The sequence below is a fragment of the Astatotilapia calliptera genome, chromosome 8 (assembly GCF_900246225.1).
Source record: "Astatotilapia calliptera chromosome 8, fAstCal1.2, whole genome shotgun sequence".
NCBI lineage: Eukaryota > Metazoa > Chordata > Actinopteri > Cichliformes > Cichlidae > Astatotilapia > Astatotilapia calliptera.
Window position 1 is genome coordinate 19010372 of NC_039309.1, and position 16242 is coordinate 19026613.

General features: G+C 38.9%; 3 protein-coding genes across 6 annotated transcripts in view; 2 read left to right on the forward strand and 1 right to left on the reverse strand.

Annotated features, from left to right (window-relative positions):
• Nucleotides 1-679: 679 nt before the first annotated feature.
• LOC113027643 (ankyrin repeat and SOCS box protein 12-like) lies at nt 680-3338 on the forward strand. Of its 3 annotated transcripts, none has more exons than XM_026177297.1 (3): nt 680-751; nt 1603-2373; nt 2999-3338. In XM_026177297.1, exons 2-3 carry the CDS (start codon nt 1611-1613, stop codon nt 3148-3150), a joined length of 915 nt encoding a protein of 304 aa, XP_026033082.1. In that variant the 5' UTR covers nt 680-751; nt 1603-1610; the 3' UTR covers nt 3151-3338. The 3 variants fall into 3 exon arrangements, with proteins under 3 accessions (XP_026033082.1, XP_026033084.1, XP_026033083.1); XM_026177299.1 differs by having other exon boundaries at nt 1606-2373; XM_026177298.1 differs by lacking the exon at nt 680-751 and adding an exon at nt 769-1111.
• Nucleotides 3339-4225: 887 nt separating this feature from the next.
• Nucleotides 4226-7227, forward strand: LOC113027816 (uncharacterized). The gene is made up of 5 exons (XM_026177635.1): nt 4226-4290; nt 5059-5173; nt 5899-6172; nt 6321-6443; nt 6571-7227. The coding sequence occupies exons 2-5, from the start codon at nt 5073-5075 to the stop codon at nt 6922-6924; spliced, it is 852 nt and encodes a 283-aa protein (XP_026033420.1). The 5' UTR covers nt 4226-4290; nt 5059-5072; the 3' UTR covers nt 6925-7227.
• Nucleotides 7228-12613: 5386 nt separating this feature from the next.
• The window catches only part of slc39a11 (solute carrier family 39, member 11), a 167587-nt gene continuing 163958 nt past the window's right edge, over nt 12614-16242 (reverse strand). For both annotated transcript variants that reach the window (XM_026177301.1, XM_026177300.1), the window contains exons 7-10: nt 14961-15030; nt 13543-13641; nt 13301-13459; nt 12614-13194 (exon numbers count right to left, since the gene is read on the reverse strand). In XM_026177301.1, the coding sequence (XP_026033086.1) occupies nt 13116-13194; nt 13301-13459; nt 13543-13641; nt 14961-15030 (407 nt within the window). In that variant the 3' untranslated portion in view covers nt 12614-13115. The remainder of the gene's footprint in view (nt 13195-13300; nt 13460-13542; nt 13642-14960; nt 15031-16242) is intronic.

The window sequence follows — 16242 nt, forward strand, 5'->3', positions numbered from 1 at the left end:
AGGCACAAATAACAATACCAGGAATCAGATGGGCTTACTCATAAGCATAAGGCATTACAAAACAACATTATTGACATGTACATTAGTCACTCATCAAAACCCAAAAGGAATAATGAACTGAAAACACTGAAAACCATGGGTCCAAGAGCCAAGAAGCATGGCAAATATGGGATTTTATTCCATTTCAATTCACAATGTCAGTTTTCACCATGACTTTATGTATTTTTAACAAATTTTCCTTATATTAACTCAGCAATGAAGTGAATAAAATTTCATGTTATGATTGAAATGGTCCATTAAAAAAGTGCCTATGCTTTACCAGTTACATCAGACTGACCTATAGGTAACTGTGAACTGAAACAGTTACAGCACTAATAAAACTACAACTCAAAATCAAATTAAAGTTCCTGAAACTGTGGACTGCAGCTCATAAGGGTTCCCCAAAATAATTATCTGCATTAAAAATCAGATTTGCAAAAAATCTGATTTGATTTAAGTCAGTTAATAATACTGTTGTTTTGTTTTTTGTTTTTGTTTTTTTGTTTTTTACAATTTAATAGACTATTTATATATTTTGCTATTGCATCTGTTAAATATCTATTATGCTATCTATATTTATTTTAAGCTTCAGTTTGCCATTGCAAATAAAAGTCACTAGGGGGCAGCAGCGGTACGTCACACAAACACACCATCGAGGAAGAGCAGAAAACAGGAAGCAAAGAAGGAGGCTGTTGATGGTGACATATCTTAGGTAATGTTAAACGAAGAAAACATAAGGGTTTAGCTTCGTTTCTTTGAAATAAGCACTGTTAAAGGATGGAGATGTTTGCGTACTAACGGGATATTTGGAATTTAATATCTATTTGGGTTTTTTCACTGTGGTTTTAGGGTGAATATTAGCGAAGCTATTTATCGTCCGCGAAGTAGTACTGATAAGAAACACTATACGTGTGTGTATGTTGTATGTCGTGTAGAGATGCGATGGGTAACTTCCTTAATATTAGAGGCATGAGTCGGCATGTACACAGTGTAAGAAAGTTAAACTAAATCTGTCCCATTTCTTCCTACAATACAGCCTCACGGGGGAAAATCGCAGTACTTCTAATAAACGGTTGGTTTAATTATAAAAGCCTTTATTCCTTTTTATGCCGAAGGTTTCCAGAAGGTTTTATTTATCATAAACAAGCATAGATTGATTAATTGGATGCATCGATCGGACGATTAGTTTTGCGAATATAAAATTGTAAAGATTTTGAATGAAGTTTGGTGGAAAAAGTCTTAATGACCAGCTTAAACTTTAACGCCTATATATACTATTTTTTTTTCCGGAAATAGAATAATAACTTTATCTTGCCACTTTTATCCGAGTCAGATCTGAAGCCTTATTTATATTTCACCTGAACTTTGGATTCTATGTTTTGTTGTTGTTGTTGTTGTTTTCTTTAATACAAAACACTGGTTGCTGATTTGGTGCCCTAAGGACACCAAATCTGTTTTGAGAACAGATGACGTTGACAAACAGAAATGCACTGCGGTGTTTGTATGAGGACCATACGTTTGTATATTTGGTGTGTTATTTATTCTCTGTCTTTGCATTTGCAGCAGGTTCTATGCTCAAGCTAAGGACCGCTGAAGAAGAGAAAAGGAGTTGTGAAATTTCCCAGCTGAGGCAGGCTGTGTTACAAAACAATGACAGACTCCTTGATGAGATGCTCTGCCAAGAAATCTACAAGAAAGTCATCAACTGCAGAGGTGGCTGGGGCATTGCAGGCACACCCCTGCATGCTGCAGTGTCTAAAGGCCACCTCAGCTGTCTGCAGGTCCTTCTAGCTCACGGTGCCATCATAGACTGCGTGGACGTCAAGGCCCAGACGCCTCTGTTCGCAGCCGTTCGAGGGAAATACCTTGACTGTGTCTTAACTCTCCTCAAAGCTGGCGCCAACCCCAACGGAAGCTCGTCCAACAACTGCTCGCCGGTCCTCACTGCTGCAAGGGAAGGCGACGCAGAGATTCTAAAGCAGCTACTAAAACACGGCGCTGAGGTGAACTCCCGCGCCAAAGTCTTACTGTGGACCTCGAGTGCCAGAGTCTCCAGTGGGCCGCTTTATTTGGCTGCTGTTTATGGACACATGGAGTGCTTCAAACTGCTGCTCCTCTACGGGGCAGACCCAGACTACAACTGCACTGATGCCAAGCTGCTGAGCTCTGACAAGCAGCCCAAAACTGTGCTGGAGATGTGCCTTAGGCACGGCTGTGGCGTGGAATACATCCAGCTTCTGATCGACTTCGGTGCAAACGTCTACCTCCCCACGCTGATCATCGAGAAGTCGACGAAGCAGAACGAGGCTGTGGAGCTGCTGCTGCGAGAAAGAGGTGTCGGACAGATTCTTCAGCGCTTTTTCACTTCAGATCTTTAACACTACTGATGACGATGTAACTGAAGGAGTGCTAAAGTTTTATCTATGAAATAAATACATTTATAATATGACTTCTAACATTTATCCTCCAGGCATCTCTCCTCACTATTGCTTTACATACTATATGTTTGACTAGCATTTGTATTTAACATTAACACACTTTGTAGGTGTGATTTTTTTTTTTTCCCATAGTAAAAGCTAAAATTCTTAAATAATGTACTTACAATATGTATACAGCAGCAGTTATATGTTCCACTCAGTTTTATTTATATAGTGTCAAATCACAACAGCAGTCACCTCAATATGTTTTACATTGTAAGTTAGAGATCCTACAATCAAACAACCACCGTTGAGTAAGCACTTGGTGACAGTGGGAAACTCCCATTTAACAGGAAGAGTCTTCTGCCAGACCCAGGCTCAGGGAGTGGCAGCCATCTGCCACGACCAGTTGGGAGATTGTTAAATATATGTTGGATGTCTTGTTTAGTAATAATAGTTACTGTAAACTTCATTAAATATAAATAATATTATTATCATTCATGATATATTGTGGGTATAACTTTCTTCTGTTTTGTCTCCAGGAAATCCAAAAGCTTTGACCTCACAGTGCCGACTTGCTGTGCGGAGACACCTCAGAAAGATCAACAAGATCAACTGCATCGACCAGCTGGAAATGCCCACAAGTCTCATCAACTTCTTGCAACACAAAGCAGCACCAGTCACTGTTCTGTAGATAGTGAAGGTTAAGTTATTTTATGACCTGTGTTTTGTTTTGTTTTTTATTTTAGCTTAAGCTTTTATTTGCAGGATTTGAGCCCCTTTGTCCTCTTTTTAAAATGGCTTCTGTGTGAGTATGCATTGTTCTTGCTCTTAAGACTGATTCTTCAGCTAAAAGAATAAAGGTGGATTATTGTTGTGGAATTGTAGTTCTTACACTTTACCTGTCCAAGGTGTGCCCAATCTCAAATGAACTGTTACAAAGGTTGTTTGCACTGGAGTTCCCAGTGCAGTCATGTTCTTCTCCTTAATGATTATAGTCAGAACAATATTTTCTAATTCACACGCAAATTTTACTTTACACTCGATTCGTCAGTTATGGAGTGTCGAGACCTGATGGAGGATCTGGTATCTACCTCAGGATCGTGCAGTCTCACCTCTGAGATCCATCACACAGAGGCTGATGTTGGTAAATGTGTACAAGCCCAGTTCCAAAGACAAAGTTGTTATGCTTCGTGACACTCAAAGTTGGGATTAGGCTGTAAAAGTAAGTGGTACTAAAAGAAACGCCTCGTTTGTGCCTCTGTCCCACTGAGCTGTCAACAAAGACTTTGATCCTCAAATATTTCCAAAAGAACAGTGACCTTAGACAGGCAAAGTCCTATCACAATTCTTATCACATTATCACAATTCTTTGTGATGATATTATATAAATAACTGCCAAAAACCAGGACAAAAAAATTTAAGGGAGTCAGACTACTCCATTCATCTGGTCTGAAAACAAATACTACATGAGAGGGGAGGAACTGACATATGCATAAAAATGGACACAAGAAGAAAAATTATATGAAGTTGGCTAAAATGAGAGACATTAATCTCCAAAATTAAACAAACTAATTATTATCTTACAAATATAGATCAAAAGAAAGGAAAGAAAGTTGGATTTCTAACATTTTCTTGTGACAACACCATGCAAGAATATTATTTTGTCAGTGGTTATTTTGTCCTGTCTCTCATCTATTCAGTATGTTGACATAGGTCTTCATTGGTGCTTTGTGACCTTTTACCTTTTCCGTTCAACCATTTAAACATGAACCTCAAAAATTGAAGGAAATAACCTCCAACACTGCTGCTGCTGCTAACTTCTAATCTTTAGGTGAGTTGATACCTAACAGCTTCAGTTTGTAATCCTGTTGCTTCTTAGCCTGGGACATTCTGCAAAAATATCTTCTAAGAGCACCACCCATCCAAAAAAACAAGAATATTTATATCTGATATATTTTTAGGAAGGGTGCAAGAAGGATGTGATTTGTACTTACTGTGTCCCAAAGAGCAGATCACTAGCAAAAAATCTTTAAGCACTTTTATTTAGGCATTTGCATGAGCTGTTTCTCAAAATCAGAAAGAGTCAAAGAGACAGTCAAAGAATTCCCCAAAATGTTCAGATGATGACATTTTTTGTAGAATATGTTAAAAGATTTTATACCTGGGGAAATTGCTTCTCAAATCCTACACAATCATAATCAGCACAAGGAAATTCAGATTAGGTGATATTCAATGGAGCATGACTAAAGTCAGATGAGCACTGAAGTTAGGATTTATCTTCTGTGTAGATCAATATGTGAAAAAGATGTGGCCACAACCATCTAGAGATATATATATATATATATATGTAGATGTGGGAAAAGTGAAAGGATTCGTGTTCAGTCTCTGGCACGATGAGTCAGTGCTAAACCTGCAGGTTGCTGTGCCAAAAGAAAGAAAAACAGAAATCTTCTTGTTAAACCATTGAAAAAACAAGGGGGAAAGTCCATTTAAATAAGTTTAAAAAACATGTTTATAATTTCAAAAATTGTTAAAGATTCTGTCTCAGATAATGTAAAAAAAAAATTAAAGCTTTTTTTCTTTGTTACTCTCATGACAGCAACTAAACAGGAAATGGGTCAAACACTATCTCCAGAGCAGGAGGAGATGGCCTTTGAAGGTATTGCTGATATGCTTAGCAATGTTTTACAGCTGGATGAACTTAAAATTGACAGGTAAGCAATTCCACAACCAAAAGACAACGAGTGTCCTTTAGCGTTCCATTCGACATGATTACGTTCCAGTTTTAATGATGACATTCTGTTCAGCAAGATGAAGTTCCATCAACAGGATAACACTCCATTCAAGACGGTATTCCATTCTTAAATAGGACATTCCGTTCTACATGATGGCATCCCATTCTTCATTCAGTTTTAAATAATGACATGATGACGTTCCATTCTAAACTGACATTTCATGCTAACGATGACATTCCCATCTGCATTATGACATCCTATTAGACACAATGACATCCCATCCTACCTGACATGCTACGTTGTGCCATTCCATACTAGTTTATGAGGTTACATTCTAGACGATAAAGTTCCATTATATATGATGACGTTCCATGCTACATGATGATATATCTATAAGATCTCTACATCAAACAAAATACAAAGCAGAGACATACATGATTTCAATGTAAATTCACTCATTTTGTTAATCAGTTGAGTTTTCATGTAAAGCATTCTTTTAACACTCTTTTGTTGTTAATACCAAGAGCTTTGTGTTTAGCATTAAACATTTGCAAAGTTAGTGATCATAGGAGCAAACTGAACCTTTCAAAAACTGAAATAAAATGGGCAGTAAAAGTTAATCAATAGTTAATTAAAATATAATAACAGCATGAGCTAAGTTCCTTGTAGAGTGCTAAACTAATGGGAAACAAATATCCTCTCAGTTCCCTGCAGAGATTCTCTGGGCTCAACTCAGCTGAAGAGCTGAACAATTACAGAGACCACGTCTTGTACAGTGGAGAACTCAATCAGGTCGCATCTATTGTGAGAGAGGTGGGGAATGTTCTAGGTGGGCTCAGCAAGGTGCCTCATGCTGTCGGACTGGGAGCTCTCATCATTTCCTTGGCCTTAGACGTGGTGGCCAAAAGCCTAAATAAAGAAACCATGGGCACAGCTGAAATGTTAGAGAGGGTGTTCGCACAGGAGAAGGCCAAGGAGGTAAGAACTTAAGAAGTTAGCACTTAAAAGTGGTGTTCATTTGGATGCGTAATGTAGCTTACTAATTCACTTTTTTCCTTGTAAAAAAAAAAGTCCTGCTGATCAACATACAAAATTTGCCTTAACATTCCTCTCTTTAACTGTGCAGGTGCGAGATCTGATGCACGAGTATTTGAAGCGTATGCAGATCAACCTGAGAGACCCACAACTTCAACTCTCTGACACCCGTCAAATTGAGATTGCTCTTAGTGCCCAGCTCACACGGCTAAAGGTACAAAGCTGCCAGCTTTCATTTGTAACGAATCATCCCTGAATAGGGGATTTTTACAGAAGTATTCATGTATAGAAATGTTCATAATTAACCCTATGATGCTGTGTACTCCAATTTCTTTTCTAAGAACTCCATGCTGATAGATGAACATATGGACACTCAGTTTCTGAAGCAGTGGGTGAATGGAGCTGCCTTCCACACACAGATGCTGATCCATCAGGCTCGTCTAGAAAGTGCAGCAGAACCTGATGGATCCAGAGCCGTGCGTGCGGCAGGGATTTATCAGCAGGACATGAACCGTCTGATGGAGAAATTCAAGACCTTGATGAGAAATCGTGATGATTCTCAAAATGCCAATAAGATAATAGAGATTCTGTTTTCTAAACCTCAGATTACCTGGACGAGGGATTATTTTTCAAAACTGCAAGCAAATATTCCAGCTCTTGTGAGGCAAAATGCTGACTTTGTTATCAAAACCTGATTTTGATCGTCAAGCATCGAGCCACAAGTAATAAACTAAAATATTTGAAACAAGTAATTTTTTTGTGGCCAGTACAGTTATGTAAGGGTCCAGTCTGATCTACTGGCCTGGGAATCCAGTGGAGGAAAATATATTTCTATCTTGGCCAGTGAAACCAATCCGACCAAGAAAATCAGTCGCCAGTCAGTTGGTCTTCCCAATTCTTATGTCCTAAATCTCTTTCATTTTTACTGCAATATACTGCTCTCTGATGGCTTTGTGTGTGTGTGTGTGTGTGTGTGTGTGTGTGTGTGTGTGTGTGTGTGTGTGTGTGTGTGTTTGGTTTAGTGTTTTTTTGTTTGTTTTTTAGTTGCTCATGTGAAGCACTTTGTAATTTGGATTTTGTTTAAAGTAAATGGATGAGCCATATACAATTGGAAGGAATATGGGTAGAGTTTGGTTTTAAACCTTTGTGCCATCGCACCTATATTTGTTACTTTCTCAGGACTTGAATAATATGTTTACTATCTTGTAAATTGGTTTTATTCAAAAGCCCATCTATATTTGTAAAAATCATGATTTAAGCTCTGCATGGAAGGGAAACGTGTCTAGCATTATATTCCTTGGCTTTCCTTAGATGAATTCCTGAAATTAAAAAGTGACCCACAGACCTATTCTAGAAAGTATAACAACCCCGTTTATGATCTACATTTTTTACCCTTGCATTGATGCTACATTAGAGTCATAAAACAGAATTTATGCCCATAATTATTAGAGAGTGGATACTAAATTTGATGCTTTTAGAATCACCAAAATGTAAACTTGAAAGATAGATTTTACAAGTACTGTAGTTTATGTGTGGTTTATGTCTGCTTTTCCTAGTGTGTGAATGACTCTGCAACAACATAATCATACATTGTTTCTCTTCATCATCATGTTACTTCCTTAAATGGGTCCGCAGAAGGAGCATGCTGCCGGCTAAATAAGCTAGACTGAGTTACAGCACAATGGTGGTTCCTCATCAGTGTTAATATCATTCACTAAAAAATTTATTCATGATTTTGCTGATGAAAACACAACAATAAATTTAAAAAAAAACTATAATGAAATGTCTCTGTTCCTTCTTTGACAAATAAAAAAGAGATAAAAACAGAGAGATGAGCTCCAAGCAGAACTAATGAATTTATGTAGAGAGGGGGGACAAGTTCTCCCTGTCCAGTCATGTTTGACGCACACAATTTGATCTGATTCTGCACACAACAAACGGGTTGGAAGGAAGAGACACTTCCTGTTGCAAAATGTCAATGGTTAGGAGGAAGACGAGAGCAGACAGATGGACACATTTCACATTTTATGTGAAGGAAAATAAGACACTTTGTGAACCGCATGAAGCAACTTTCACCGGTAAAAACACGACAGACTTTTACACTTTGTATTTTAGTCAAATCAACTTAAGATTTAGTCATCAATAATCTTATATCTATTCAGCAACACCCATCTGCTCTTCAAACCTTCTGTCTGTAAGACCCAGCCAATATTTTCACATTAAAATTACAACAAAATTCTTTAATTAAAAAAACCAAAACGTGTCAATGTCAATAAAAGTTTTAGTTTCTAACCATCTAGCCTGCTTCTACCCATCACCACAGCAACAGAGCAACTGAATAAAAAAACACTCCCAGTAAGAGCTGTCTGTACACAGAAGAACTGCTTGTTTAGGTCAATCTTTAAATTTGAAAGACTGCTTAAGTTTGCTGCAGGCTGACAGCACCTGTTCTGTCTCTCGGTAGCATGAAGGGACAGTATAAAGTAGAGCACAGTACCACATTTATTTTGAAGATTATTTCATTGTTCTTTTCTTGAAATAGATTTACAGAGACGTTTTTAATACATATATATCAGGCTCAAAATTAAATTGAAAAACTAACGTAAGTTTAAACCTAAGAGCCGTCTTTAACAGATGGATGAAAATCTTTTGTAGTCAATGACTGTCACTATATGTTTCTTATGATGTCACTTGTTTGTGGGTCTCTCTGACTGACACTGGTTTGAAATGCTGTTTCCAGAGAGAGACACATGTCCAAAATGTGCTCATACTGTCTTGTTTTTTTCAGATTACGAGTAACAAAATGTGCTTGCATTATTAGTAGATTAGGGGAAGAACTTGATCACGTTTGATTGTTGGGGTTTTGTGAGTTTTTAAAACCTCTACATCATCAGAGTGATATCCCCCCCGTCCCCAAAAATCCCAAATACAGTGGCTTGCAAAAGTATTCGGCCCCCTTGAACTTTTCCACATTTTGTCACATTACAGCCACAAACACGAATCAACTTTATTGGAATTCCACGTGAAAGACCAACACAAAGTGGTGAACACGTGAGAAGTGGAACAAAAATCATACATGATTCAAACATTTTTTACAAATAAATAACTGCAAAGTGGGGTGTGCGTAATTATTCAGCCCCCTTTGGTCTGAGTGCAGTCAGTTGCCCATAGACATTGCCTGATGAGTGCTAATGACTAAATAGAGTGCACCTGTGTGTAATCTAATGTCAGTACAAATACAGCTGCTCTGTGACGGCCTCAGAGGTTGTCTAAGAGAATATTGGGAGCAACAACACCATGAAGTCCAAAGAACACACCAGACAGGTCAGGGATAAAGTTAGTGAGAAATTTAAAGCAGGCTTAGGCTACAAAAAGATTTCCCAAGCCTTGAACATCCCACGGAGCACTGTTCAAGCGATCATTCAGAAATGGAAGGAGTATGGCACAACTGTAAACCTACCAAGACAAGGCCGTCCACCTAAACTCACAGGCTGAACAAGGAGAACGCTGATCAGAAATGCAGCCAAGAGGCCCATGGTGACTCTGGACGAGCTGCAGAGATCTACAGCTCAGGTGGAGGAATCTGTCCACAGGACAACTATTAGTCGTGCACACAGCAAACATGTGGAAGAAGGTGCTCTGGTCAGATGAGACCAAAATGCAAAACGCTATGTGTGGAAAACTAACACTGCACATCACTCTGAACACACCATCCTCACTGTCAAATATGGTGGTGGCAGCATCATGCTCTGGGGGTGCTTCTCTTTTATTTAGTATATTGTACATACTATTGTTTGAGTACTTACGATTGTTTTTGTTTTTTTTGTACTTTTTATATTTTACATTTATATTTATTATTGATACTTGCACCAAGGGAGTGGCACTCCAATTTCGTTGTACTCTGTACAATGACAATAAAGGCCATTCTATTCTATTCTTCAGCAGGGACAGGGAAGCTGGTCAGAGTTGATGGGAAGATGGATGGAGCCAAATACAGGGCAATCTTGGAAGAAAACCTCTTGGAGTCTGCAAAAGACTTGAGACTGGGGCGGAGGTTCCCCTTCCAGCAGGACAACGACCCTAAACATAAAGCCAGGGCAACAATGGAGTAGTTTAAAACAAAACATATCCATGTGTTAGAACGGCCCAGTCAAAGTCCAGATCTAAATCCAATCTAGAATCTGTGGCAAGATCTGAAAACTGCTGTTCACAAACGCTGTCCATCTAATCTGACTGAGCTGGAGCTGTTTTGCAAAGAAGAATGGGCAAAGATTTCAGTCTCTAGATGTGCAAAGCTGGTAGCGACATACCCTAAAAGACTGGCAGCTGTAATTGCAGCAAAAGGTGGTTCTACAGTATTGACTCAGGGGGCTGAATAATTACGCACACCCCACTTTGCAGTTATTTGTAAAAAAATGTTTGGAATCATGTATGATTTTCATTCCACTTCTCACGTGTGCACCACTTTGTGTTGGTCTTTCACGTGGAATTCCAATAAAACTGATTCATGTTTGTGGCTGTAATGTGACAAAATGTGGAAAAGTTCAAGGGGGTCGAATACTTGTGCAAGCCACTGTAAATAGCACAATACATTTTTAAGGAATAAATTACACAAAATACTGCATGTAAGAATTTTTTTTTGATGAAACATACTGAAATATTTATATTTTTATTTATTTATTGTCTGAAAGTTCCATTTCAAAAGAAAAAAATCTGACAATTAATTGAAATTGAAGAGATATAAAGGGACAATATAAGAGTAAGGGTTTCCGCACCCTGTCGCTACACAATGTTTTACAGATTTGCAGTCAAGGATTGCAGGAAGATATGGCCAAACGGTCTGGAACAAACTGCAGTTTCTGGTCTCACAGGGCTGCCAGGAGGCGTGCCTTGACCGCAGGTGGGAAGTAAGTACAAATTTGGTACTGTACTTAAGTAGAATTTTGAGGTATCTGTGCTTTACGTATTTACTTTTTACTTTTAGTCTCTACATTTGGATACAAATATCTGTATGACAATGGCAATTTGCATATTATTGATCATGAAACTGTTCTCACGGCCCATTGTTAGTCAGTGTTGCTGGTTTCAGTCACTATGCAAATGTATAGCAGGATAAACAGGTTGACTTGCACTGTGGTGAATTTACAGGGTTTTCCCCCTTCCTGATTTCCTATTTTTTTGGTATTTTTGTCATACTTAAATGTTTCAGATTTAAATATTGGATAACACACGTAAACACAACATGGAGTTTCTAAACAAAGGTGTGTATTATTAAAGGGAAAAAAAAATCCAAGCCTATGGAGCCCTTTGTGAAAACATCTTGATGATGCCCAAGACTTTTGGGAAATTACTCTGTGGACTGACTAGACAAAAGCTGAAGTTTCTGCAGGGTGTGTGTCTCATTACGCATCATACCAGCAGTAAAATATGGTGGTGGTAGTGTGATGGTTTGGGACTGTTTTGCTGCTTCGCGATCTAGAAGACTTTATGGTAAATAGAACCATGAATTTTGCTGTCTACCAAAAACTCCTGAAGAAGAATGTTCGACCTTCTGTTTGTAACCTCAAACTGAAGCACACTTGGGTTTGGGAGCAGGACGAAGATCAAAAAAACACACCAGCAAGTCCATCTCTGAATGGCTTAAGAAAAAAAAAAAAACAAAGGACGACATTGGCTTAGTCAAAATCCTGACCGGATTCTGATTGAGATGCTGTGGCATTACCTTAAAAAGCTGGTTTATGCTTGAGAACCATCCAATGTGGCTGAAATAAAATGATTCTGCAAAGATGAGTCGGCCAAAATTCTTCCTAGTTCTGTAAAAGCCTCATTGCCAGTTATCACAAATGCTCGATTGCAGCTGTTTTTGCTAAGAGTGGGTCAACCAGTTATTAGGTTAAGGGGGTAATCACGTTTTCACACAGGGCCGAGCAGGTTTGGATTTTTTCCCCTTCCCTAATAATAAACACTATAATTTAGAAACTGCATTATTTGTTTATCTTTCTCTAATGTGGTTCGGATGAAACAAGAGGAGGAGGGCAAACACTTTTTCACACCACTGTATATAGGTTACATTTTTTATGGCCATTTTGCTGTACACTATTGTGAGAGGTACTTTCATAGACTACAAAAGGTTAGTCGATGAACAAATACAAGATCTTATGACACGGTAAAATCAAAAGGTCTGAAAATAGACTACTGTTCAAATCAAATCAATACCGACAACACCACATCTCAAAATAAAAGCATCATAATCCTGGGACATTAGATTGCATGTTTGAAATATTTAGGTTAAACATGTAGCTGCAAAGTGTCATATTTGAAATGCCATAATTCAACACACCATAATCATACTGTCTGGTTTCTTAATGATGACAAGACGACTGATGTAGAAATGTTGTAATTATTTATTTTCACTCCCATACAACAGCAAGCCAAACACCAGAGTTCAAGTATCGTGATCATTAGGGAAATGGACGAAACAAAACCCAACACATTCATTTTAACTTAACAGAACAGAAATTATCTGTACTTATAATATTGTTTCTAAACTTAAAAGCTACAAAGTCCCAACAAAACATTCTCCAGCCCTGGAATATGAATATTCATTTAAATATTCAGAAATTAATTCCTTAATGAAATATCAGACATGAAAAACATGTCAGCTGCTCTCAGGAAATCACTGTTAAAATGTGAATGACAAAAGTTAAGTTCAAGTATGATCATCCTTCCAAACCTGATCAATTTTATGATCAACAATTAAAACTAAATGCATAAACAGTGTTTGAGAATCAAACACTAATTTTGGTCCCCCTTTTACTTAAAATACAAGTTGCATCATGATGACGACATCATGTCCTGTGAGGGATCGCCGGTCCTCACGGTGATCTCAGCCTAGACCCACATCTAGTGACATCATCACTACAAAGCCTAGGATGGAGGTCCAGGATGCCAGCTTTCCGTTTCCACTGGTGATGCCAAGTTGAAGCAAAGGGTAATAGATTAGACCTCTTGCACAAGTAATCTAGCTTTGACCCCCCCACCCCAAAAGTAACTCCTCCTTTTCACTTTTACCTGACTTGCGCCTCAGGTATGATGTCATCCACCACCACATAGACCATCGCCCCGGCAGCAAATGCCAACGCGTATGGCAATAGAGGTTCTGCCACAACAACAGCTACGGCGCCGAGCAGCCCGGCAATAGGCTCCACCATACCGCTAAGCTGACCATACCTGAAGGAAGAACACCAACAATGAAGGAAGCTACACACTGTTTGAAGATTGATACAGTGAGTAGAAACCTGTGGTTTCCCTACCAGAAGGCTGTCCATGTTGAGACCCCTGACCCGCGGAGGGGCAGGCTCACTGCTAGCCCTTCAGGGAAATTCTGGATTCCGATACCAATGGCCAAATTTCTGATGGAACACAAACAATCAGTCACCCAACTTTTCTTTACAAGGAATATTATGAAATATTAAATCAGAAAAAGACTTCATGAAGGTGGGCTGAGGGCCCAGCGTCCTCTACTGGGCCCTGTGCTCAATGCCCAGTGCCACATAGCCCGATTGGCATTTGCCATTGAATACCAGAATTGGAAGGTCAACCGCACAGATCAGAGGAGGTTCACCCTGAGCTTGCTCCCAAGCTTCAGAAAGGGTCTGGATAAGCAGCGGGGACCAATTTGGTTTGTTTGCCATGGGTCAGTGATGGTGTGGGGAGGCAGGTCCATGGAGCGGGACCCAGAAGTCCACAGGTTAGGCAAAGCCACCCTGACTGCTATTACGTATTGGAATGAAATCCTTGGACTCATTGTCAGACCCTACACTGGTGCAGTGGGTCCTGGGTTTAACAATATTTTTTAATAAGTGCTGCAGCCTGTGTTTAATCAGTATCTACACGTGTAGTTTAACTCTATTTTATAACTGCTTTTGGTAGTGTGTGTAACTGAAACTGCAATCACGCTGTTAGCAGATCAAAGTGTTACCTTGTTTCTATTTGTTAAAGACCTGATTGTTTTCAATCTTAATGCCTTTTCAGATCCACAGATAAACATGCAGCTGCTTCAAGAGACAAGGCTGCTGGCTTAGAAAAGGTTTGCTGGGATCTCCAACTGTATCGCCAGTACCAGAATATAACCACTAGGTGTCAGCAGCACACAACAGAGAACAGTTATGGGATTGCATGGAAACACACTAAAGTAATCAAACCCATCTTCAAAGTGGAACTTATTTCCAATCATTTATATACTATTACATTGTTGGATACTCACATTAGCCATAGCCAACATTTCAAATACTAAGGTTAGTTCTTTAAACGCTCATCTCAGCTTTGTGTGATATCAAGATGAGAGGATACCCTGATTGTGATTATTTCAGACACACAGCACTGAAGTCCCCTCGCTTGCTGTTAAAATCTTGAGTTTACGAGGAGCGGCCAATCAAAAGAAAGCTCGCTGTAAAGGGAAATGGAAACATGGAGCTAAAAACGAGCATAAGAAAAGCCAACCATCAGCTTCAGTATTTAACTCAACTACCTGAAGTTTTTAATGTAGTAACAATAACCAGTCAGAGCTTGTGAACAGATAACCTCAACCATAACTGTCTCCAGCTGCAATGACGGATAAAATGCTCAACAGCCAAATTAACAGACCAATCAATAAAGCAAGAATCCATTTTTCACAACTTCAGAAAGGCCGTGTGTTGTATTTGTTTCTCGGGTTTTACATCAGTCTTACCTGGCACTCTCAAAGGTAGCAGATGTTGTCTTTCCTACAGCTCCAAAACCAACACCTACTGCCAAGCCCTCTGCAGAGACACAAACAGTTGATCTTTGTTAGTGTATGTCCTTCAGCTTCTCTGTTACACAGGAATAAGAACAGTTTAAGGGGGTGGATGAAAGAAGAACATGTTGGCAAACTGTAGATGATAACAAAATACGTGAAGAAAATCAGCATGGACAGAAAGTCTGTGTACTGTGAAAGAAAAATACTAGGTGCTGTCTTTTCAAACAGGAAACCGATCTATTAACAGCAAAACGCCTGTGGAGGTTCCCAGTCTGAAGGATGGTCTTGCTGTTTACAAACAGATTTCTATTATGAAACCTGCTATACGTGGATATGCAGCCCTTGTGGGATGGAGACTGTAGATTGAAATATGATTGCTGAACTGTGACTGAGTGTAAATATAAGAAATTAGGTCTTGTGGGGTTTTTTTTGGGTTTTTTTCCTTATAAGGTGCTGTGAATTGTCTGCTTTAGATGCTACAGACAGTGAGGCTATAGAATGGGAAAGCCGCTTTATCTGTGCTGTGAGGGCTTCTTAAAGTTGGGACCAGTGTGTAGAGCCAGTCTGTCTGCCTCTCTGCACACTCTGAGCAGCAGCCCTCTTCTCTGATGTCCCATTTGTCTCATTTGTCATGCCTGCCACATATATTTAAAGTACACACTATTCAAACTGAAAGTGAAAAGGTCACAGGGTATCTATAATGAGTGTTTGTGTGTGTGTGGCCTGCTTCAAACACTGACAAGCAAACACATCCTGTCATGCCATTAACAGCTATGTTGTTACAAAGCTACAACCTGCTGATTCATAGTCTCTTTATTTATTTATTTTCTTTATGCACAGCGAGGATTTATAGAAACAAGGCAGGAACAAGAATCAAGGGTAAAACTGTGCCTGGAGGAGGTTTGCACAGCACTTAGAATCACGTGTGACACACTGATTAAATTACAGAAACATTTAAAGCACCATTAACAAATGTTTTTCTTTACTAATTTTTGCTGTGTTTGTTAATCCAACCTTTTATCTACAGACACAGCGCGTTACCTTCTTAATACTAGCTTGTTAGTAACCAAATTAATGCTTTTTAACAGAATTCAGCCTAAACTGTACTTTGAGAGGGTCACAGAGGGTGTGATTAAAATAAAAGATAACATCATGGTTTCTGCTCTTTTGCCAACTTCTATTCATTTCTTTACATTTTATATATTAATATAGAGCCCCTCCCTGAGCCTGGTTC

Excerpts from the sequence above, each read along its gene's own strand:
- LOC113027643 (XM_026177297.1), top strand. The coding sequence starts at position 1,611 with ATGCTCAAGCTAAGGACCGCTGAAGAAGAGAAAAGGAGTTGTGAAATT. Across the intron at positions 2,374-2,998 it reads GCTGCTGCTGCGAGAAAGAG|GAAATCCAAAAGCTTTGACC; the intron begins GTGTCGGACAGA and ends TTTTGTCTCCAG.
- LOC113027816 (XM_026177635.1), top strand. The coding sequence starts at position 5,073 with ATGGGTCAAACACTATCTCCAGAGCAGGAGGAGATGGCCTTTGAAGGT. Across the intron at positions 6,173-6,320 it reads CACAGGAGAAGGCCAAGGAG|GTGCGAGATCTGATGCACGA; the intron begins GTAAGAACTTAA and ends TTAACTGTGCAG. Across the intron at positions 6,444-6,570 it reads CCCAGCTCACACGGCTAAAG|AACTCCATGCTGATAGATGA; the intron begins GTACAAAGCTGC and ends TTCTTTTCTAAG.